General features: G+C 39.0%; 1 protein-coding gene across 6 annotated transcripts in view; it reads right to left on the bottom strand.

The window, feature by feature from the left end:
• Nucleotides 1–24666, bottom strand: part of tenm3 (teneurin transmembrane protein 3) — a 366691-nt gene that overhangs the window by 103025 nt on the left and 239000 nt on the right. For all 6 annotated transcript variants that reach the window (XM_086142740.1, XM_086142745.1, XM_086142739.1 and 3 more), the window contains 6 exons: nucleotides 16049–16168; nucleotides 12695–12778; nucleotides 11891–12015; nucleotides 9893–10142; nucleotides 9464–9565; nucleotides 1915–2109 (listed from right to left, as the gene is read on the bottom strand). In XM_086142740.1, coding sequence (XP_085998866.1) covers nucleotides 1915–2109; nucleotides 9464–9565; nucleotides 9893–10142; nucleotides 11891–12015; nucleotides 12695–12778; nucleotides 16049–16168 — 876 coding nt within the window. The remainder of the gene's footprint in view (nucleotides 1–1914; nucleotides 2110–9463; nucleotides 9566–9892; nucleotides 10143–11890; nucleotides 12016–12694; nucleotides 12779–16048; nucleotides 16169–24666) is intronic.

The following is a 24666-nucleotide window of genomic DNA, read 5'->3' as shown; positions in this document are numbered from 1 at the left end:
ACTTATTTACTTCTTACGACTGCACTTACACATTATTTTACTAACTTCCAGCAATAACACCCTGTTGCTATTTCCTGTGGTGTATTGCATAGAATTTTTGCTTGGTGATTACTTCAACACACTTCTACAATGTCTTATATGAAATGAACATGTTTTTGATGTCCCAATTTTTCTTCCGTTTGTACTATATTAATTCATCCACTCATTCATCAAATAGTTTCTACTTCACACCAGCTGATCTTTGGTGAGGGTTGGACACAGGGCCAGTTTGGGCCATACTGAGACATGCAACCATTAACACAACTTGATTTTAGAATGGTGGGAGGAAACTGATGAACCCGGGGAGAATCAACACAGGCATGGAGAGAAAGGGCAAATGCCACACAGAAAGGCCCCAAACCAATTATTAACATTGATTTATATGTCTTCTATTCAGGTTATCCCGCATACAGGTTCACTGGAGGCCAAAAGCAATTCCGGATAACAAAGAATAACATATATATATATATATATATATATTTAAACATCCAATCATTCCCTCTCATTTGCACATTTGGAGAATTTAAACTCTTCCATTAACCTAATGGCTGTTTTTTCTTGGTCTGTGGGAGGAAATATGAAGAGGGCTCAGGATTTGGGAAAACAGGCAACCCCCACACTAAAAGACCCAGGAGACCACTGAATTCAAACCTGAAACCTTCTCACTGAGTTGAAAATGCTAACTACTGCACAAGCCAACTATTAATATAAGTTAAGGATTGCATGAACTGACTTATTGCTTTAATTTTGAATACCATTTTGATATTCAGTTATTCATTCATTTATTAGGTATACCACTTATCGTGGAGTAAGATTCACAGGAGGGCTGGAGCCTATCCCTGTTATCATTGGGCTAAAGGCAGGATACACAACAGAACCAGTTGATCACAATGCCACATATGAGACATATAAGCACTCACTCACTCATTCACATGACTGGCCAATGTAGGCTCTCCAATGAACCGCCTGCATGTTTTTGTACTGTCTGGGATAACTGGAGAACCCGGAGGAATACGCTAACTACACACAGAAAGGCCCCAAGTCGAAATCAAACCAGGGACCTTCATACTGTGAGGCGGAAGTGCAAACCAATGAGACACCATGAAGCCCTCGATTTTAATTGTCTTTTGCAAAAAATCCCCATGATTTATAAAGTAACCCATAAAAGCATACAAGCGATGCCAGCCAGCTATCCATGTATGATTTATAGATGTCTTACAACTCCCACACTCCTTAAAATAAACAATGAGTATGATGATTAAATCTGAAATGCAACAAAACATCCTAAACATTGTTAATTATCGGTTCATTGTCTGTTTAAGTAACTATAAAGTTGAATTATCATTGAGCTATCAATTCATAAAGGCTCATGTAAAGTCATATAAGAGCTATCACATTTTGCTTGTAATAATGTTAATGAGTCTATCAGTGGAGAAAATAAAATATACATGAATTGTTTGGAAAAATAAACTCATTAATTCTAAGGTCCTGCTAAAATGTACTGAGTCTCAGGGATGTTTTAATCAAAATTTATATTGCTCCCAGCCAAATGTAAGTACTTTACACACTGGTGACATTGCTGTAATATAGTACAATTAGTTTCTCCAAAGCCACTTTATTTTCCATGGTAACTTTTTGGGATAAAAGACTTGGGTCTGACCAGTCGCAAACAACTGCAATTAAAAATGCATAGCAGACAAAAGCTCAGTACACACAAACGCAATCTATTATGTATGTTGACATTTATTTTTGTGGGAAAGCCGTCAGTATTTTTCCTCAAGCTTGAATCAAGACCAACATGGCATTGCTTATATAGGACAGGAACAAACAATACGACTAATGTTTCTGTGTTACAATGATGAAGATATATTTTACCTTCCTCGCAGTTCTCTCCCTTATAACCAGTATTACAGATGCAGGCACCCATGATGCAGATGCCATGTCCCCCGCAATGGATGTCGATGCACTGATTGGCAGGAACATCGCACTCCGTACCTTTCCAGCCGCTGTAGCACTGGCAGCGCCCGCGGGAGTACTGTCCATTACCGCTGCATAACACCGGACATGAAGCTAGAAGAGACAGATGGACAGAGCAATCAGAATTTTAATTTTTATATATGTGTGTGTGTGTGTGTGTGTGTGTGTGTGTGTGTGTGTGTGTGTGTGTGTGTGTGTGTGTGTGTGTGTGTGTGTGTGTGTGTGTGTGTGTGTGTGTGTGTGTGTGTGTGTGTGTGTGTGTGTGTGTGTGTACATATATCTATGAATATGTTTATAGATATATGTGCGAATTCCTATTATAGGATAAGCGGAAGAAGATGGATGGATGGATTCCTATTATACACTGTATGTTGTGCTGATATTAATCCTCACTGCACAGAGTCCTCCTGCAGTTTTCTATATCCTTAGACTTCATCCTGCTTTATAGAGAGCACACACAGAGGCAGCTTCTTGCTTGTTATTGGTAGCGAAAACGGAAAAAAAAGTGGCATCACTGTGCAGTAGATACTAAACAGCATTTAGTAGTACTAGGGGACTAAAGGACAAGATCCAAAAAAATGCATTTATTTTCTGTTAAATTTCAGTAAATGTTAATTTTGATATTTGATCTCACTTTCAGAAGCTATGGTTTTTGCAGTGGTACCCACTTAATCATTAAAACCTTCCTTGTTGCTGAGTGGACCATACCTGATAGTCCGCTGTGGGGAGTTAGTAGAAAAAGATTGCAAATATACTCCAGATAAGTATCATTTAGTGATCAAAACCTTCTAAATCTAACTCTATTCTCTGTATCCTCCTCTCTCACACCAACTAACTTCATATCCCCTCATGACATTGATAAATCTTCTCTGTGGTCTTCCTCCAGACCTCCTGCCTGGCAGCCCCAATTCTAGCATCCGTCTACCAATACATTCACTATCCCTCTGTAGATGACCCAGCCATCCCAGTCTGAATTCTCTGACCTTCTCTCCAAAACATCTAACATGTGCTGTCCTTCTGGTGGACTCATTCCTGATCCTATCCATCCTTGTCACACCCAAAGAGACCCTCAACATCTTCATCTCTGCAACCTCCAGCTCTGCCTCCTGTCTTTTTGTCATTGTCACTGTTTCTAGACCATACACCATCGCTGGTCTCACCACTGTCTTGTACGCCTTTCCTTTCATTCTGGCTGATAGTCTTCTATTGCATGGTATCCCTGACACTTTTCTCCGCCCATTCCAACCTGCTTGAACTTGTTTCTTGGCCTCTTTTTCACATACTCCATTGCTCTGGACTGTTGGCCCAGAACTTATAATCCTCCAATTTCTTGATCTCCAACCCTAGTAGCCTTGTCAAGTACCTCCCATTCACACACATATATTATGTCTTGCTGCAACTAACCTTTATTTCTCTCCTTTCCAGAGCATACCCCCACCTCTCAAGATTTTTCTCAACCTGTTCCCTGATCACAATGTCATCTGCAAATGTCATAGTCCATGGAAATTACTGTCTAACCTCATCTGTCAGCACTGCAAGCAAGAAGGGGCTCAGAGCTGATCCCTGATGAAGTACCACCTCCACCTTGAACTTCTCTATTCCACCTACAATACATCTCACCACTGTCTCACAGCTGGCATTCATGCCCTGCACCAGTCCAACATACTTCTCTGCTAATCCAGACTTCTTCATAAAATACCAGAATTCCTCTCTTGGCACCCTTTCGTAAGCTTTTTTTAGGTCTACAAAAGCGCAATGCAGCTCCCTCTGGCCTTCTCAGTACTTCTCTATTGGTATTCTCAAAGCAAATACTGCATCCGTAGTCCTCCCTCTAGGCATGAAGCCATACTGCTGCTCACAAATGCTGACTTCTGCTCTCAGTCTAGTGTCCACTACTCCTTCCCATAACTTCATTGTATGGCTCATCAATTTTAACCCTCTATAGATACCGCAGTTCTTGACATCCCCCTTACTCTTAAAAATGGGCACCATCACAGTTTTTCTTCATTTCTCAAGCATCTCCTCACTCTCAATGATCCTGTTGAATCATCTAGCTAGAAACTTGACCACTGCCTTAATCACCCGCACCTCTGTCTCTGTTTAGTAAACCGCCTCCTTTCTCCATGTCCAATCTAGCATCCCATTTCTTCTTTGCTAACTGCTTTCTCACTTTCGCGCTTCCACATTCCACCTCCAAGTCTACTTATCTACTTTCCTTACAGATAATAATAATAATAATAATACATACGATTTGTATAGCGCTTTTCACGGTACACAAAGACGCTTGACACACCAAGTACTCTCCTACCGCATAAACTGTAGTTGTCCTGTCATCTGGAAGCGCTCCCTGACCACCCAGAGCCTTTCTCAACTTCTCCCTGACAACCATACAACACTCCTCCCTTTTCAGCCTCCAAGACTTTGTCCGCTGCTCTGCCTTTGTCATCCTACAAACCACCATCCTATGCTGTCTGGCTCTCACCTTACTCTGTAGTCATTGATTTCCTTCAGATTATCTCTTCTATTCTCAATGTAGTCTATTTGTATGCTCCTACCCGCTATCTTATAAGTTACCCTGTATTCCTGTCTTTTATGGAAAAAAGTATTCACTACATCCATTTCCATGCATCTACCACTATCTGTCACTGTGATTCTGTGATTCTATCCTGGACCAACCCATACCAACCCATCACTGTGCCCATCACCTCTTCATCACCTCTATTGCCTGCGCCAACATGTCCAATTGAAGTCTGCAACAACGACCACCCTCTTATCTCTTAGTATATTATGCATCACTTCATCTAACTCATTCCTGAACTTCTCTTTCTCCTTCAACTCACATCCCACCTGTGGGGCATAGCCACTAAGAACATTGAGCATCACCCCTTCAATTTCCAATTTCAGACTCATAAGTCTATTTGACATTCTTTTCACCTCCAAGATATCTCCTACTCAATATCTCTTCCTGTCAGTAACATGACAGTACAACTTAAACATGCTCCTAAGCTTCTAGCCTTACTACCTTTCTACCTGGTCTTCAGGACACACAGCATACCCACCTTCCTTCTCTGCATCATGTCAACCAACTCTCAACTTTTTACTGCCATCGTCTCAGTATTCAAAGTCCCTACTCACAGTCTTGCCTCTTCTCTTCTCTCTCTTCTTCAGACATGCCTTCCTGCTCTCCTTCTTCAACCCACAGAAGCTCAATTTCCACTGGTACCCTGTAGGTTATCTGCACCAATGACGGTCGCTGTCAACCCGGGCCTTGACCAGTTCAGTATGATATCCTTAGGTTCAATTCGTAGATTTTGGTTTTGGCACAAGTTTTACGTCAGATGCCCTTCCTTACGCAACCCTTTGCATTTATCTGGTTTGGGATCGGCTCAGGGAGACATTGGCCTGTGCGCCCCTGAGGCTGCCAAATATCATGTGCCAGATTTTAACATGGTGAACATTTATGGAAAATTAGATTTTTTTTTTCTTCTGCAACCATTGCATACAAAAGTTTCTGCTTTTAGAGAAAGTTCTGCTTATGCACCTGGAAATATATCAGATTGTAAAAAGAAGAAAGAGGCTACAAACCTTACTCCCATAGATCTTTACACACTCCCTGTGCAGATAATTTGACTGTAGTTTCTTAAGGTGATTTCATTTATGCATTTATTAGATTTTCCTGTCAGAGTCTAAGTGCGGTGCGGTGGGTTTAACTTGCTTCTTGCTGTCTCCAGCCTCCATCTCACTGCCATGCTTTTCTTCACTTTATGCTTTTACCATTTTAACTCAGTGATTTCTTAATGTGGGGACTCATTTTTGAGTCTCACAATAAAATCCCGCTGCTCCCTCTACATCTCCATCAATCTATCCAGCTATCCATCCATACCTCCATTTTCTACCACTTTAACTGCACTTAGGGTTGTGGGGATTCTGGAGCCTATCCTAGCTGTCATTGGGCACACACACACACACACACACACACACACACACACACACACACACACACACACACACACACACACACACACACACAGGCACACAGATACACAATTACTTTCCAAACCCTAAAAATATCAACTACTAAATAATCTGAACCTTTTTTTTCATTTGGAAGTTGTGTTGATTTTTAATGAATTTTTGGCATGATTTGAAAATGTATCAATATATCTGGATAGAGACTTTTTTTTTTTTTTTTCACTTCTGCGATTTGCTATTCCAGTAAGTTCTTTGGTTACTTATTTTATTTTTTATGCATTTATCTGCAACAATTTGCTTGTAATTCCGTTCACTAGCCAATCCAATTAATTAAACTTGAAAGGAGTGATGTTTAGTTGTGAGTGTGTAAGCCTTGAAATATCCAAAAAGACAATATCTATAATAAATGCAGTAAATAATGGCCAGCAGAAGATTTGGATCTGCATAATCTTCCCTGAACTAGGTATTTGTTCCTGTGGAATCACAGATCATGGTGGTTACAAGAACCCTCACAAGGTGTCCTGAAAGTAAATGTTATGGCCTATTTTGATACAAAATTTACAAAGAGTTTCCAAAAATAGAGAGGTGGAATCGCAGTATGTATGATTTTCCAATGGTATCACCATTGGATGAAAAGAATATTCAAATATAAATAAGGTGTTGACATTTAAAAACTGTATTTCCATCTATTTATAGGTTCTTCATGCTTTGCAGCTGCAAAGCATCTTAACTGATGTGGTCACGGTGGAAAAACAGCAGAGTTTTTTATTTTTATGGGATATGGTTTCTGTAGACTTTTAATCAAATATGACAGTTTTGAGCACAGATGAGGCTGTTTAATCTTTTTTTGCTACTCAAAGCTGTTGAAATGGGGAACTTCCAAAAACTCAATTTTTTCAAGATTCAGTCTAGAATAGATTTTTTCGTTTTTTGACGGTCGGTCATGTTTTTATTAATTTTAAACTCTTTTCAAAGAGGTTGGCAGGTGTATTTGAATGTCTCCCACAATTCTATAGAGACCCTTTCCAAGGGCATTTTAAGGACATGTCTGGATACGATATTGTTAGTATGACGGACACGGAATATGTCACTTCTTTCCCTTTGCTCCTGCAGCTGATATTTTCAAATATTTTTTCAGCAGATAAAGGAAAACCAAGGGATATTTTCTAATGATTTTAAAGTTATTTTCCAGGTAATCTTCTAAAACCATTCCTTTATTACTCCAGCTTTTTTTCTATAGTTTTTAAGTTATTTTCAACTGAATTACTAATGTGAATGTACAGTATAATTCAAAGCTTTTTAACACATATTTTTGTGAGGATTCATTTGCTAACAATAAGTTAAGTATTTGATCCAATCCTCTGGTAAGTCCTGGCCAATGTTCTATTTTCTCATTATCACCCTTGTTTTAAGTAAAAGTCTGAATTCTTTTTCGAGACAACCAATAATTAGCGCTGGTATTTTTTTTCGCTGATATTCCAGGAAATTGTCATGACTGTAGAAATGGTAAACAAGCATTATTTTTTCCCCGGACATACGGGAACCATAATTCAAATGTGAGTGCTGGAGAGGTGGTGCCGGGTCGATCAATGGTTGTCATAGAGAAACAGAGCTGAACAGGCTTGTGTTCCTGTCTGAATGTACAAAGTGGAAAGAACATTTCATGATGATTCCTCATCATGATGAATAAAACATGAGGGGAAGCACAACATCATATACTGGGAGCAGTATGCTGTCTTTTCTTTTTGTTTTTTTCATTGTGGCCAGTTATTTTTAACAATGTTCTTATGGACACCGTAAATATATAGGAGCATTTTTCACTTTCCATGGTACGTATTAGCTCCTAAAATACTTCACCTAAAGAAAACTAGTGGTTCCAAAATAAAAAATAAAATGAACTTCTTCTCCTTTTGGCTTTTCCCTTCAGGGGTCACCACAGCGAATCAACTTTCCCCATCCAACCCTATTCTCTGTGTCCTCCTCACTCACACCAACTACTCTCTCACTACATCCATAAATCTTCTCCTTGGTCGTCCTCTAGATCTCCTGCCTGGCAGCTCCAATTCCAGCATCTGTCTACCAATATATTCATGCTCCCTCCTTTGTACATGACCAAACCATCTCAGCCTGGCCTCTCTGATCTTCTCTCCAAAACCTCTAACATGTGCAAAAGATGAAATGAACAACAAGGTAAACCGATGAATTAAAATGAAATTATGTAATAGAGAGGCCCCTTTTCCACTCAAGCCCTTTTTTCCAAAGAAAAGGCGTTAATCGCACTGTGCTAAAAGTCAAAGTAGGAAAAAAAAACCTTTGCCAGCACATTTGCTGGGCTAATATAGTTTTTACAAGAATGCTTACCGGTATGTTACACACATATCTTAAAGACACCTAAATATTAGAATATTTTCTTTATCTTTGCTGTGCTTTCATAATGAAAAAACAACAAATAAAAAAAAAATAAATAAATAAAATATAAACCTTACAAGACTTTCTGTTATTCAAATCATGATCCAAATAAGAAAGGACCAATTCCAGAGTCACAGAGATCCAGTTAAAGATGCAGCAATATACACTTCAATTTGGTCATTGTAAACATTGTTCCCATAAAAGGGGAAGGTATGCGGTCAGTATTTTTATTTTGAATGAAAAAAAGGGGGCATCAGGAAAAAACTACTTTTTGTAAGGTGTAAAATAGGATTACGCTAAGATTCTGGTGAGGCCACATAGCTTTGTTGCATTTCTTTTTATTTTAATTGCATATTTTTGTAATATTGATTAGGGCTTTTCTAAAATAAGAAGAGGGTAAATCTTATTTAGAATATTTATTTTTTCTTCTTTTAAGTCATTGTGTTTTATTTGCATGTAACCAATTATGGTAGAAGTGGAATTCAAACATATTTGGAAAATGAAAAGTGAAATAAACCTCAAATCAAGAAAAAAAAAACACCTGAAGGAGCGCTACCAAGAGAATGCCACATGCATAACTACAGGATAACAAATTAACAAATTCAAATTGGATTTTTTTCGTCTGTCTTTTTTGGATTACTGGGAGTCCTCACTTGCCCTACCACGTGAGTATTATGACCTCCACTTTGAGACCATCAGGCGATCCTTGCACATATATGTCACTGTGATGTTGCCTCTTTGAAGTTTGATAAATACAAGCATCAAACATCAAAACCAGCTGCAAGCTCTTGGGTCATCCTGCTGCACAAGTCAAACAGTCAGTGTCTTTCTTTGATAAAACACAGGAAGGTCGAGAGACACTGACACTAAATCAGCATGTGAACGTCACACGCCAAATGATAACAACCTCCTGGCAATTACCGCCTCCCACTAGGTGGTAGTGTGTGTGCGTGTGTGTGTGTGTGTGTGTGTGTCTGTATGTGTGTGTGTGTGCGTGATTGTGTGTACATGACTGTGTGTGCGTGCCTGTGTGTGTTTATATGTTTGCCTGTGTGAGTGTGTTTACCACGAGAACAGTCAGGCCCCAGAAATCCAGGAAAACAGTGGCATATTCCCGAGAGACAATCTCCGTTTCCATGACAATTCTGAGGACACTCCATAATGGACTCTGATTTAGAGAGGGGAAAAAAGAAGTGGTTTAGAGGGTGCAAGTTAATTGGTGAGGCTGGATATGCAACTTGAGAAAGTGCCACACACACACACATGCACACACACCTCCACATACGCAATAATGTGAGACCACGGTTGCCATAGTTACACCTAGTCAGTCCAATCAACACATTCTAACATCCAATTACCCTGCTGCCATTCTCTCAGTCTTGCTCTCTTTCACACAATATTTTTTCCTATTTGCTGTTAAAGACAGAGCATTTAGCGAGATTTGTATACTGTTTCATTCTTTCTGCGCTCACACACACTACACAAAAAATCTCACCGATGACAATGGTGTTATAAGACACTTGCTCTAGGTTGCGTCCGTCATTGTAAAAGGCAAGATGCCATATTCCCGTGTCCAGGTACTGGATGAAGCCCGCTTCGTGGACGTTGACTGAGCGCACATGTCGGGCTCCACCCCCCGATTCGTCCTCATGCCCCGAGTGAAGGAACCCCATGTCCATGTCACTGATGGCTCGTTTGTCTTTGGAAATGAGACGGCTGCCGTCCAGCAGCTCTACAAAGTCATACTGAGGGGTTGGGACCAAGCAAGAAAAATAATCACATTAACATATGATGTCCATTTATTGCATGAAAACCAGATTGTTTTCTCAATTCTACCTGACTGTGTTAGTAGGGATGGGAAGTATTGAAAATATCAAGTAACAATCGTCTAACAATTAGAAGTCTGGATTTCTGATAACTACATGTATTATGATATATATGTAACATTAAATAATACATTTTTCTGAGTCTGTCTGGACATGGTAGATAAATTATATTTTTACAACTGCGTTCTTGTCGATATCTTCTTGTCTTGGCAACTGGACTTGAATTTCTTCACTTGAAGATGTTTCACCCCTCATCCAAGAGGCTTCTTCAGTTCTAATGACTTATGGTGAGTTTCCAACTATAACTACCAGGTTATTGGACAGGTCTTGTTTATGGTGGCTTATTGAGAAAGTGGATGATTTAATCTGCAGAAACTAGGTGTAAGGGGGTTGTAATGTTAATGGACTGCAACTACATCTTCTAATGGACTACTACTGCGTCTTTGATCAAAACTGTATGTAACGGATTTCATATGTAAAGAACTGAGTTTGTTGTGTCTACATCTGAAATTGTACAGAAAATGTGTGGATACTCTTGATCTGTTGTAATGTCATGGTGTATTGTCAGGAAATATGATGTGTTTCATTGAAATACTGATGAAGGCATTTTTTAACACTACTCTACATGTACATTTTTTCCAAGTTCTCTTTCCAAGTTGATTATGAAATGTGTGGCAGTATATTGACACTTCATTGGTTTTACATAAAATGTATGATTAACATAAACCTGATTTCAAAGCACAATACAATCTGACCATCTTTCATGTCAAAACTGACCATTTTTTGATGTTAAATAGTTATAGGCACATCTTTCTGATCTTAAAGAGTCCCTTATATTAGACATTGATCAAAACCAATGCCAAGTCCTTTGAACAAATGCACACCATAGATTGGCATTCCGCATTCAATATTGTTATTTATAATTCTTTCAATTAAAATCATGTTTTTTTTGGTCCATTGAGCTTTTGTGCATCAATAAATGAATCAATAACAAAATAACAAAATCAAAAAAAAATATTCCTAGATTGCGTGGCACAAACATGTCTTCAATAGCTAATGGGCAGTGTGGCTGAATCTACTTGTAGACTCATCTTTTTTTTACGACTTTTTTGGCAATAGGGCTGTTATATCAAATATATGTATTAGCTCCGCTAACAATGAGCAAACACTCCCAAACACGTACTAACACACACTCAAGGGACATTTCACTTTATTTCCTGATTTAAGAACAAAAGTCCACCCTTAAACAGATATAATAACAACTCAGATGGATTAGGTTATAACAAGGACATGCACCCTTGTCTATTATCTTAAGTGCTAACACTGAGCTGTGATTTTTCTTCGTATGAAGCTGTCTTTTACAGATAAGTGGATTAGTTCTTTTAAAGAAGACATGATTTACCACAGAGAGATGTAAGTATGGTCATTAAAGGGCCTTTTTTTCGGTTTTGTAAGGAGCTTATCTGCTTCATTATGAACAAAGACGCCACAAAGCCCTTGACCAAGACACACTACCAAAGTCACTAAAGGGCAGCCCTGGCTTGTTTGACCCTTTAGGATTTTAAGTGGCATTGTTTATCACCGATTTTTCACAGAGGGGGGAAGAGTCAAAAAGTCTGCAGACTCAGTCCATCTTTTCTGTTGCTGGTTGTTTGAATGAATCCTACCTGTGTGTGTGATGGCGGCAGGCCTTTGCGACCATACACGCCAACAAGAGCATCCCTCTGGACGGAAATGTTGAATTTCAAGAACTGTGGTTGGTCGATGTACAGCTGAGATCTCCAGAACACACCTTGAATAGAGGCAAAGGCAAAAACCCACCACCTTAAAGCTAATGGCTAATGGGAACAAAGAGGATGATAAATGCATTAGCTTAGCATAATGATTGAAATTCTATGGTCAGTGTTAGTCTACCAAAATCAGAAAATGTTTCTAAAACCAAGACATTTTCCAATATTTCTGATTTACAGAGTACATGATGTAACTCATCTATTCACAAGGCTTAACATCGGTTTAAATACACATAAATTGATCAAAATGATTCTGAATTAACATACCGGTAATTGTGAAACGTTCCTTGTTTACTAAGGCCAAACACAATTTAAGACTTTTTGACCATTATGACTATTATAAAAAGAACTGAGTACTTTTTGGTGAGTATCACATTTTTTATTGCCGGAAATTTTTGGATGAAAGCAGGATTTTCTGTTGAACAGAGAGAAGATGGAAGCATTTGAATGCATCACCTGTGGCAATATATCCACTGCTGTGAGCAAGGACATGCAATGTGTCGCACAAACATTATAAACTTGGACTGGAATTTCTGATTTGTTTGGCAATAACTGCGAATAAACAACTCAAAATCTATTTACATGCTTACGCTTTGTTCACAGTGACATTGGGATGTTGTGGAAGACTCTGTGTATGGGTGTGAGTGCACATGTGTGCCAGTGCATGCGTGCACAATTAACCTGGTGGGACATCTTGTATGGCTCGTCTCCCGACGTCCACCTCTCCTGTGTCTATGGTGTTGTTCTCCAAAAGAAACATTTTACCTGCTCAAAAGAAAAAAAAAAAAAAAATCATCTGATCAGAAACTGTTTCTACTTTCTCCCCTTCATGCACTTGGAGGCACCTCTTTGTGTTGAAAGGACTGAAAAAAAAGGTTATCAGGTTATTAATGGGTTTGAGTAATATCATGGGAACTATTAGGTCAGGGGGTTCTCAGTCAGAAACCACTGAAATCGTTCCTCTGTGTGTAATCCCTCCATTTGGTCCTGGTAATGGGTTTGCTGGGGTTTGCAGAGACGACAGGTGGCTTGAGTTGTAATCGCAATGTGTTTTAACCTAATGCAACCCAGAGTCCTCATATGAGGCCAATATCTTTTGAGCCCTCTATGCCTTTTACTTCAAACTACCTGTCTTTAACTTGTTAAAATTATATATATAAGTATAGGAGAGTGAGCTGGTTAGAAAAAGAGAGTGAGAGAGATATTCCCTGTTATGAGGAAAGGAAATGATAGCAATTGGTATAAAACCAGCGAGTGGTTTGCAGGTGGTTTCCATAATCCTGATGAGGGAATAGGTCAAAATACAGAGAAATTAAAATAAATACATAACATTATAAAAAATATTTTTATCGAGTAATAAGGTATTAGTAATAAAGAATAAAATCCTGTTCATAGTTTGTCGGTCAAACTTTTTATTTTTTTATTTTTTTTATTTCATCTACATGATTCCCCCACTCTTTTACATTACATCAACATCAATTTGCAAATATGATGACTCCGCAGACAGAAGCCTTTGCTCTCCACTCAGATAACATGAAGGCTCAATCACAACACCATTGTTATTGTAATAAAGTAAACAAACATCTCACCCACTTTTGAGGACATTATTGCATGAAACACACATCTCACCTTTTTATCATTTTATTTGAAGATGGCTCTATCGATTAAAGAAAATAGTTGGCAAAACTCGCTAATGAAGATGCATCTCTTTGAGGACACTGGGCTCCAATCACGTCTAATACTATTCCGGACAAATAAATAAAGATTGCAAAAGTTTAATGTAACTCTTATACATTTACAGCACCACAATACCCTCAGGAGTTTAATGTCTAATTCCTTTATCTGTGCCACAACTTTTTTAAAGTCTAAGTCACGACATCTGGGCAATAAATCAACGCTGGCTCGGACATGGCAGTAATATTTACAGTGGAATAGATTTTTTGTTACAACAACATGACACTGCAATACAATGATTCGTGCACACTAATAAATAAATACACATATATTCTTGCTAACACAGCAGACCCACAAAGCCAGGCTTTCTTTCGCTCAATTTCTCCATAATTAATGGCCTTCTCATAAAAGTCTTGATAAATTGAGTGCACTCACGTGCTTGCATACATTTATAGTCCTGACAACCTTCGCTAAACGTCCTGCTTCTCTGACGATTAGTTGGTTGACCTCTACAACCCCCCAACCCCACCCTGAACAACTTTCTTTAACCAACTCAGCCCCACTGAATTGGTGAACGAGCCAGGAAGGGATAAAGTTTAAAGATATCTGCCTAGTTGACCTTTGACCTTCTTGATATAAAATGTCACAATTTAATCTCATTAGACATTTGTGTGAAATTTGGTCGTAATCGCTGTGTGACTTTCAGAGTTATGGCAGATAATGTGCAGTGACCTTTGACTGTCAAAATTTGATTGGCTCATTTTTGAGCTGAGTCAGGGACCTCATTTAGTCTGTGTCTTGCATCCAGAGGGAGCCTTGATATTACTTTATCTGATTAACTTTTCAAGCATTAATATCTGTTTCCGGCGTCTCGACAGACATTTGATTGTGTGATTCCAGCTTGGTTCACAATCATTGTCAAAAGGTGCTACAATAAAAACATGCACGTATGAGGGCCATTGGGCACATTTACGTCTTCAATCTAATACTGCCACCATTAAACACCATGTATGCAATCTGATTATCTGCAATGGGTTTTACATCACAGGTCTGGCTGTTTGGGACCTGGCGTTGAGATTTTTACGCATTTATCAGTTTGGATCCGTTGGAAAACAGATATCTATAAAATGCAATCATGGTTTCTGAACATTTTTGCAAAAGATGTCCTCACATTGAAGCAATGAATTAATTTTACTACTACAGTAGAATAATAAAATACACTTTTTCAGTAAGACCACACCCCTTTGTATCAATGTATAAGAAAAACATAACATGACAAATAAAATAAAAAAAAAAAAACGAAAAAACAAAACAGGGGCTGGAGCATTCCAGGGGACGGAGAATTAGTTAACAAGCTCCTCTTCTGCAAAACCATCTTCCCATCTTGAACATGAATCACGACCCCCTTGTTTATTCTTCACCCCCCCCTTTTCTAAGAATAAGCTTCAAAAGTTTCTTTAAAAAAACAGACGGACATTGAGCAAGGCTAGTCTATTATAATGCTGTCACAGGCTTGCTGTGCTGAGGGACATCCCATTATGCACCTCTCTCGTTCCTCTCAATTACACCCCTTCATCAGTGAATGACAGTAACCTATATTTTTGCAGGTTCCCAAGGGGTGTGGCTTCCTCTACTGCCATGGTCTTGCTGGGCTGCTGTGCCCCCCACCGTCTCTGTCACACTCCCTGTTTTCTATCTGTCTGTCCATCACCCTCATGCTTTCTCTTTCTACCCCAGTCGGTCGAAGTAGAAGGCTGCCCACATTGAGTTCGAAGCCATTCAAGGTTTCTGGCCAGTTAAAAAGCAGTTTGTCCTTGCCACCGTGTTTTCTCATAGGGGAATGTTGGGTTTCAGGGAATCATTTTAAAGAATGTGGTCCAGAGCTGCTCTACATGAAAGTAAAGTGCCAAGTAAATTATCAACTGTGTTGTGATTTGGTGCTATAAACATAAATCTGACTTGAATATATTATTTCCTTGATTTTCAGCCATCTTAACAACAAATTGGCAGGCAGACACTTGTCAACGTAGTAAAATGGGCTGAACTTTTATTCTGCAAAGTAAGAAATGTCAGAAAAGGCACAAAAAAAGGGAGAAAAACAACAGATAAAATATCGCAAAATTCAAAGGAAATGAATCAAATGAGTCCGGCGGACAAATCACACAGGTTCTGAAAAGCTTTTGGTGGGATCCAAAGCCCACAATGACGATTGAATAAAAACCATTGTGAAAACAGCGTGAAAGCCCAGTGTGAGAGGTAAAATTAAGACTGGCATGATTTTTTTTATTCCTGAGGGGGGCATTGTAGAGTTTGCCATGCTTTCCCATCATGCATAGAAGAAGTGCTCATGCAGCAGCTCACCGTTGTCCGTGGAGACCATGAAGGTGTTGGGAGTGGTGTCTCTTCCCCCTCCTCCATTTTCAAAGGCGTTGTAACCCTCGCTCTCCTGAAGCTGCCAGTTCAGACCAAACAAGTGCATCGCTATCCAGGGGAGGTGCATTTGAGAAAGGGGGATAGGGAAATAGGATATAGAGGGAGGAGTGGTTGAGGAGATTTGTGTGGGTTGGGATGTGGGGCATAACAAAAGAGAAAAGAATGATCATACATTGTGATAAAATAATTCAAGTGTCTAATTAGTGAGGCAATAACAGGAACAGGGCAGCACAGCAGCAAAGGGGTTAGCCCTTTCGCCTCACAGGAAGCAGTTCTCTGGTTCAAATTCCGACAGGGGGTCTTTTTGTGTGAAGTTTACAGGTCTTCGCCGTGTCTGCATGGGTTTTTCGTGTTCTCCGGTTTCCTGACACAGCCCAAAACCATGCAGTTGGTTCATTGGACACCTTGAATTGCCCTAACATCGGAATGAGAGAGCGAATGGTTGTATGTCACTCTAAGTGGTCCCTTGACCAGTCCATGGTGAACCATGGCTCTTACTGCAGGATAATCAGTGTAGATAATGAATGAATGACTGAATAAATAATAGAAACATGGTTGTTAATGGCTGTTTACACACCTGGGCCAATGCTAAACACAGTGAATGCTAATATTTCACAAAATGCACTTAACCCCTTTCTGTCTGGTTTCTTTGGTGAAATGTCACAGTCTCAGATAACCAGATCTTTGCGAAATACAAAAAACATTTGTTGATACATTTTTAAACTAGAATTCAAAAGAAGTTTGTGTTCGGTGAGATGTGGAGCTAGATTACACAATTTATTTTTGTGTAATATGTCAAGTGATTTTTTTTTTCCTAAAGATCTATGAAAGAGTTGAGGAACAACTGCGGGTTTACCTCCAGACCCCCTCACAAAGTGTCTAAGCTTTTTCCAATTGTGCTCTGTGCTAGCAGGTGAAGGTGGTCAAAATAAATCATCTTTGTACACTCGCACACACAAAATACACACACATACGAGCTCAGGAATGTGTGTCAGCATCAAAGGGAGCCCAGAGCACCTAATCTGACATAACGCAATACAACACTCACCTCTACCACCTACGTGTTTCCTCACACAACCCCCGGGTGTGTAAATCATCTTCTATCTAAACCAGATGGAACTAGAGGCTGAGAGATTGGTGTAAATTGGACAAAAAAAACACAACCGTGCGGGGCATTTTTATTCAGCGATGCACCCCCTCCCTTAAACTATGATTCGGTCTGAAACATTCTCTGCGCTGTAACATGGAGCTGCTCAGACAGTTCACTAAATGAAGCAACAGCGGGTGAATTTACTGCAATTTAAAACTTGGTTAAGGCAGAAAGCCGGTCCGTTGATGTGGACGTTCATTACTATGATACTGTTTACATTTTTTTATATTGATTTTTTATCTTTTGGAGGTCCTTTGTTTGGTCAATTTCGGTTATTTAACTAAGGAACCAAACTACATCCTCTAGAACTCACTTCCTGACTTTCACTGCGTGAAGTACGAATAATTATTTACTCTTCTCCGAGAGGCACATCAGTGGGAATAATTTTAGGCTTTCCTCTTTACTCATGCTGTTGAAACGGCCAATGCCCGGTTGGCTGTGACATTGTACTTTCCTCATCCAGCCAGCACCACCGCAAGCAATTGCAATTCATATTTGACTAATCCAGTGAATCAGTTGCCTATTAAAGGCAGAAATGTAGAGGTAGAAAAAAAAAAGGCGAGTTGTGCAATAAAAGGAACTGAAAGGCTGCTGCCATTTGTTAACATAAGCAGGTGATTAAAAAAAAGGAATGATGATTATTAATTAGTAGCTATAAAGCCAGCTGTCGTAGTGTTCTATTGTTATTGTGATAAAACATATAGGTTATAGGTAACAAAACCTTTTGCCAGAAAGGACAGCAGTAGGAAGATCCCCTGCTGGTTACGCTGATGCGTTTATCAAAATGCTCACGTGTGCATCCATATGAAGAAAACTGAGTGATGTGAAACGTTCTATCCTTGATCTCATCCAGCAAAAAGAAGAAGTTCATCAACTTCCATTGATATCACATCATGTGATTACTGTATCAATCATTGTGAAGAAATCCTAAAGATGTTCAGTAAGTTAAGGCGGAAGTGAGAAAATCTGGATGAAGGAAGAATTGTCAGAATTGAAATCAGGTCATGAGTGCCTTTCATAGAAAATAATTGAGGTGCTGCCTCCATCCCATTCCACATCAATGGTTCAATTTTTTTTAATTTGTTTGTACTGTTCCAGGAGCTGGGCTAAAACCACCGCCACCATTGAGTCTTGGTGCGCGTCAGTAAAACAAAACATGACCTCATTCTAAGTTTGATTTGAACAAGTTACAAGTACCTGAACTATCACACAGGAGCTGTGAAACAACATTTATGATTTCTCATCACCTCAGTGTGGATTTGCAGAATATGAGCCTAAAAGAAAAACTGATAAAAATCTGTTTAGTGATTGTGGGGCGCCATCTTCAAGCAAATTATTTTGTTTAACTTCACCTATCATACCCATGCAGCATGATATTCCACCTTATGTGTCCCATTTCTATCGACTAAGTCTCCCCATAGGACAAAATTCACATTTGACGAAACCAGCAGGATTTAATTTTCTCTTTTGCTTAACCAACATCGCAGCCTCTGGCCTCGCTGGAGGGGCTTTGTTCTGGAGGAGCTTGCTGGTGCACCGGATTCTAAGTAACTGACACCAGGTCAAGTCAAAATATATAGTGACTCTAATTGGGTCCTGGTGGGACTCCTGTGTATTGCTGCAGGTCTGAGGTCTTTGTCGGAAAAGCGAATAACACGAATCTCGACCAGCTGTGTCCTAGGTGCTGAACACGTGTTTCCTCATCATCATCACAGGAGTGGAGGTTGATTTTAGAGTTAATAGGTTGGGAGTTTTAGCCTGACCCAACTTCTTATTGTCTCCTATTAATCCCATTCCACTTTACAGAAACAACCGGAAATAATCTGTGCCTCATTTATTGAAGGAAATTACATGCGGTGTTTTAAATTAATGTGACGGCACGACAGCAACAAAAATATTAATCTTTTGTTAAAACATTCATCTTTAAAAAAAAAAAAACGTCAACCTGACACCATTTCTGTTGCGTGTAATTTGATTATATTTCAACCAATTACGTTTCTACGTTTCTTTCAGCACACCGTGGAAGAAGTGAAGTCATTAAGATAAAGTAAAATAGTGAGATGGTCACACATACCTATAATGTGTACATGAGGGCAATTTATAAAGAGAGAAATTGGAGAAAACAGAAAATGAAATGATAGAAAAGTGGAGTTTGGAAAATACGTGCACTACAAAGATTCAAACATGCTGAAGTGGATTTGAAATGGAATATTTGAGGGACCCAACTCCTAGCACAGCATATTAAAGTGAGAGTTGTGTCAAGGACCAATTACAGATTCAACATGGGAATATTTAGTGAGAGAGAGAGAGACGCCCCCAACACACACATATACACAGACACAGACACAGACACAGAGACACACACACACACACACACAGACACACACACACACACACACACACACACACACACACACACACACACACACACACACAAACATATATACACACACCCTTTTAAGGGCTCCGTACACACACGGATTGTGCTTACACACCTCTCTGCCTCATTAAATTAGAGTCGTGCTGTGCTAGCCCGTTACGCTCAGCACCGCCTGGTGAGGGCAGGAGCAAAGGGTCATGGGAGAGTGTTGGCTAATCGACAGGAGCTACGTAAGTGAACGTGTGTGTGCGCAAGAGCGTGCACCCCAGGCGTGCACATCCTATGTGCCTTCATGATAAAATAAGAGGATTAATGGCCATGGTAACAGTCACACAACATCGCTTTCTCTTCAACCAAACCTTTTTGGGGCATTTGGAAGATGAACGGATCCAGAAAAAAATGCAAAATGAAGGAAGTTGTGGATTTAAAGAAGGTCAAAATGTCTAATGTCAAAGCAGGAGGACCATTACTTCTGTTCATCATGGAGATGAGTGCTTTATCAGCGACACATCCATCCATCATCGTGGTGAGGGGGTCAGCAGGCAGGAAATAATGTCAGAATGGCACATGAACAGGTTGTTATCAATTCCATTATAACACCTGTGTCATAAATACAAATTGGTTTGCTGAGTTTGACGGTTCTGTGAGAAGCGAACGCTGGAAAGCATCCAGCAGAGGCTTTATTAGGAGTACACTCAGAAGTAGAACAGGTCTGATCAATGGAAGGTGAACCAAGTGAGCCCTGTTGGTCCCCATTTAAACTGATCTCAGTTTGCCTTGTGGTAGTCTGACTCACCATGAGAATGTCAGCGAGAAGCAGATGCTTCCAGATGATGGGTGAGTTAGAAGCCAGATTTACACACTGGGATTTAATAAATATTTTTCAAGTATCTTTGAAAAAAAGGAATGAAAAACCCATTAAGAAACAAAAAAGTCTTTGTTGAATAAATTCTGCTCAAGAGGGCTTTCAATTAAAATGAGCCACCAGCTGCTTTAGTTGTCTTCCTGGATGCTGCAAAAACACAAGAGTATCTGCAGCAAGGTTTGTGTCTCATTTCTTTAAATTCATATCCTTATTTGTTGTTGATTGCAGTGATTCCTTAGCAAACGTTGTACCTATGCCTATAGGTTTAATCAAGAAACCTATTTACATCTGTCATCTATCAAGTTTCTTTGTTTACAATTCTAAAGATTTTTCTAATCTGAGAAAAATAAATAAATAAAGCAATACAGGTGATCCTCATCTTGATGCAAAGCTCCTAACTGAACATCGCCTCTGGCTTTTTCTATGAATCGTCAAAACAAGACTGTCGAAACTGAACGAATACGTTTCAAAAGAATTTGTCCAATTAGTCCCATTCAATACAGCAGAAACCAAGAAGAAAGAAAGTAAATAAGAAAATCATGTTAAATATGTCTTATATGAAAATAATAAGAAGAATGATTTCACTGCTGATGATCTAGCATGTAGCACTTTAGCTTTAATTAGTGAAGAATTCGTCCCATTAGTCCCAGCAATATTACGGAGACCATTAACTTGAAAAAGAAAGAAAGAAAGAAAGAAAGAAAGGCTTTGAAAACAAAAAATAAACCCTATGAAACGTCAACACTTGTTTTAAAGAAATGAAACTGATGTGAAAATGATTTTCAAATGGTGTAATCAGAAAATAAGGAGAATAATGAATATAACTAGATGCTGTAGCATGTCGCATTTTTGCTATGGAAATATGATTTACAGTAACTTCTGCACAAACCACTCTTTGGGTGATGTGATTGCAACTCTGGCATGAACTGCCCCCGTTTACTGTCGAGTCCCACCTGGGCGCAGGTAGCTGCTGATTTTGGTGGCATTTCAACAGCCCTTCTAACTCATTCCCTTGCCCTGGATGCTTCCTCGCAGCCATCCTAAGCAGCATTCCAGTCCTTAAGCTACTAAAGTGGACTTGGTGAAATTCTGGTCCCCAAGGCTCAACATCCACGGTCACTTCAGGGCCTTATCTTGTACTGGATGAAATTGTTCTCTTCCTCAAATTATGATTTACTGAGGGGATCACAATCCACTAACTGATGAAATTACATATATTATCACTGCAAACCTTACAGGTGTCTTTTATTGCCGATTATCTAATTGTTTCATGCCTCAAACATGACAATTTGGCCTTTTAATGATATAGTGTTTGACATTTTCCCTTGGTGTTGCTGAGGAAAGCTGAGAGTGGGCAATGGAGGACAAGGATCTTGTGACGCCTAAGAAAACACTTTCTTGTAATGTTCTGTTTCTCTCTGCGTCTCGTGGAGAACACGCTGAATGACTTTTCTTCTATTTCAGCATCAGCTTGTTTATCTTATTTATTTATATTATCTTTATTAATATAAGTGTTAAGACATTGTAATAACAGATACACTATTATACACCTTGCAAAAACAGAGGGAGTTGTAAGAAAAAGACAGAGGCAAAAAGCAAGTCATGTGCATTCATTTCAGGGTTAGAAATTGAGACCAGTAATACATCTCTTAATGACCTATAATTCATAAGGTACAATTAGAAATTTCTTCAGGTGTCAAAGTGATGCGAATTGTAACAACAGATAATTGCTAATCTCATCTATTATTATTTTGGTCCATGTCTGTATTTAACCCCTCTCTCAATGTATTGTCTAATTGTTTTGTGTTATATTTTTGTCTATATGCACTTTTAAAAAACCTGATTTATTAAGTCTGAAATGATGGATGCATCAAAAATTGGTATTTACATGTTTTGCACACAAAGGCGAAAACCCAGGGAGACTGAAAAGGAAGTAAATTTGCTTTTCATGATTTCAGTTTCTATCAGCAGAAGAAACTGAAATTGTTGCATTTCAAAGTTTAATTTGATGATTTTTTGTTTCTTTTTCCTGCCCCATCACGCTTCTCAGTTCTGCACAGGGTTTACTAATTGAAATGCTGCAGAAAGTCACAGGTGACCAAGTATAGCTGACAGAAGCATAGTCTTTATAAAAGAGCGTTTCAGAAATCCTAGATTGGGGCAGAACAGAGCCTCGTTCACTCTGAAACCACATAACAGCAAGAAAGAGAGACTTTCTGGCAAAACCTGTCTCCTGTGTGTTGCATTAAGAACTTTTTTCTCCTGACGTGTCGGATGTCAGAACCCCCCCTCGACCCCACCCTCCACCCATCTAACTTTTGCTGTACTTTTTGTTCGTTCACCTGTGTCTTGTTAGTTCATTAGTCTTCCCTCTGTTCTCTTCGTTTTGGCACCAATGAGATCGCTGCTTTCCTCTTTGTCCAAACCTGGTTCTTGTTCGAGGATCAGTTCAGTATAGTGTTCGGTGTCAGTCTCTTTTCTGTTTGTGGTTCAGCTTGTTTAAGTTTTAGAGGCTCCGTATTTTGCATTGAGGTTTTTTTCTTTTCTTTTTTTTTTTTGTAGAACAGTTAACTTCCTTTTTCCCCTGCAGGTGTCTCCAAGCATGCTCGCTGTTGGTTTATCAATTCCTGTAGTTTTCATTTTTCGTGTCTTTCTGGACTGAGTTCTTTTTATCGCAAAGGCTTTCTAGTATTTCCAGTTAGACAAATTTAAAAAGGGGACAGTATAGATGGACGGCGGTTAGTGCCTCTGCCTCACATCATGAATGGCCCTGATTAGATTCAAACACCGCACCTTTTTGTTTTGTAGAGTTTGGATGTTGTCTCTCTGTCTGTGTGGGTTTCCTCTGGGTACTCCAGTTTCCTCCCACAGTCCAAAAACATGCATTTGTTTAATGAAGACCCTAAAGTGTAACAATGTGTGAATGAGAGAATGAATGGTTGTGATCAACTGGCGAACAGTCCACCTCACCCAATGACGGTTGGGATATGCTCCAGTACCCCCTCAACCCTGAGTGCAGGATTAGCAGTACAGATAATGAATGGATGAATCTACTTAGGGTTGAACGAGTGGCCATCCGATTCAAACAAAAACAAATACTGATGATGAACATTGACAATGCATATTTCAGCAAGAGATGTGCAAGAAAATCAACTGAAATATTAGTAAAAAATCAGCCTTAATAATAAGCCTCAAAAATCAATGCCACATTCCCGTCACCAAAAAATAAATGCAAATATGAAATAAATGAAAAGAAAAATCAATGAAAAAGATGGAAACAGGTTAATGGGTTTTTCAAACCCTGAGCTGGAATCAAATGACTTTAAAAAGGAAGCATTAAATGTGGTCACTTCAGTGCCATAAAATATGACACTGAGAATATTTTATTAACAGAAAGGAAGAGAGAAAAAAAGAAAAAGAAAACTGTCATGACTTCAAACTTCAGTGCCAGAACCAGCATAGTCACCTCATAAATCACTTGTAATGGAGAGGCATTAGCTTACTTCGGATTTACGATGCTCTGTCCTTGTTATTTTGAAAATTAGTGATACGGCGGATTAATATGAGATTATAGTCCACCTGTAATAATTATTATGAATTATGTTCCTGGGGTGAGACTGAACCCTAAGTAATAAAACACTGCCCTGAATGCAAATGTCTGAGTGTGAGCTAACATACCTAAATTTAACCGAAAAGCCGATGCAGCGGGGAGGTATCAAAAATGGACCAATAATGACGGAAAAATTTAAATAATTACAACGGTTGTGATGATGAATGTTACACATATATCAATAAATATTCAGTAAGATGAGGGCTAAAAGCATCACAAAAAAATTGAAAAAAATTAAAAAAGTACCATAAATATAAAGAAATTTACGAATGTTAAAAAAAGCATGCTGTGATAAAGATTTTGCTCAAGTGTGATTAAGAGGATTTTTATTTCTGCATTAATTTTATCTATTTTTTTTTTCTTAATGAATGTAATGTAAATACATTTTAGCATAGAACATAAATTGTAATAAAGGACAATTCAGAAAGGACAAGAGCATTCAGACAGCCACACATGAACAGACATAAACAAGAAGTGTGCACACACAGGTCCAAACACAGAAACCTTTTGATTGACACGTACACACACACACGCACGCATG

Source organism: Fistularia commersonii, chromosome 35 (assembly GCF_037954325.1).
Source record: "Fistularia commersonii isolate RoL2024-O1a breed Wild chromosome 35, RoL_Fcom_v1.0, whole genome shotgun sequence".
In the NCBI taxonomy this organism is placed as follows: Eukaryota; Metazoa; Chordata; class Actinopteri; order Syngnathiformes; family Fistulariidae; genus Fistularia; species Fistularia commersonii.
This window is presented reverse-complemented; position numbering and strand designations above follow the sequence as displayed.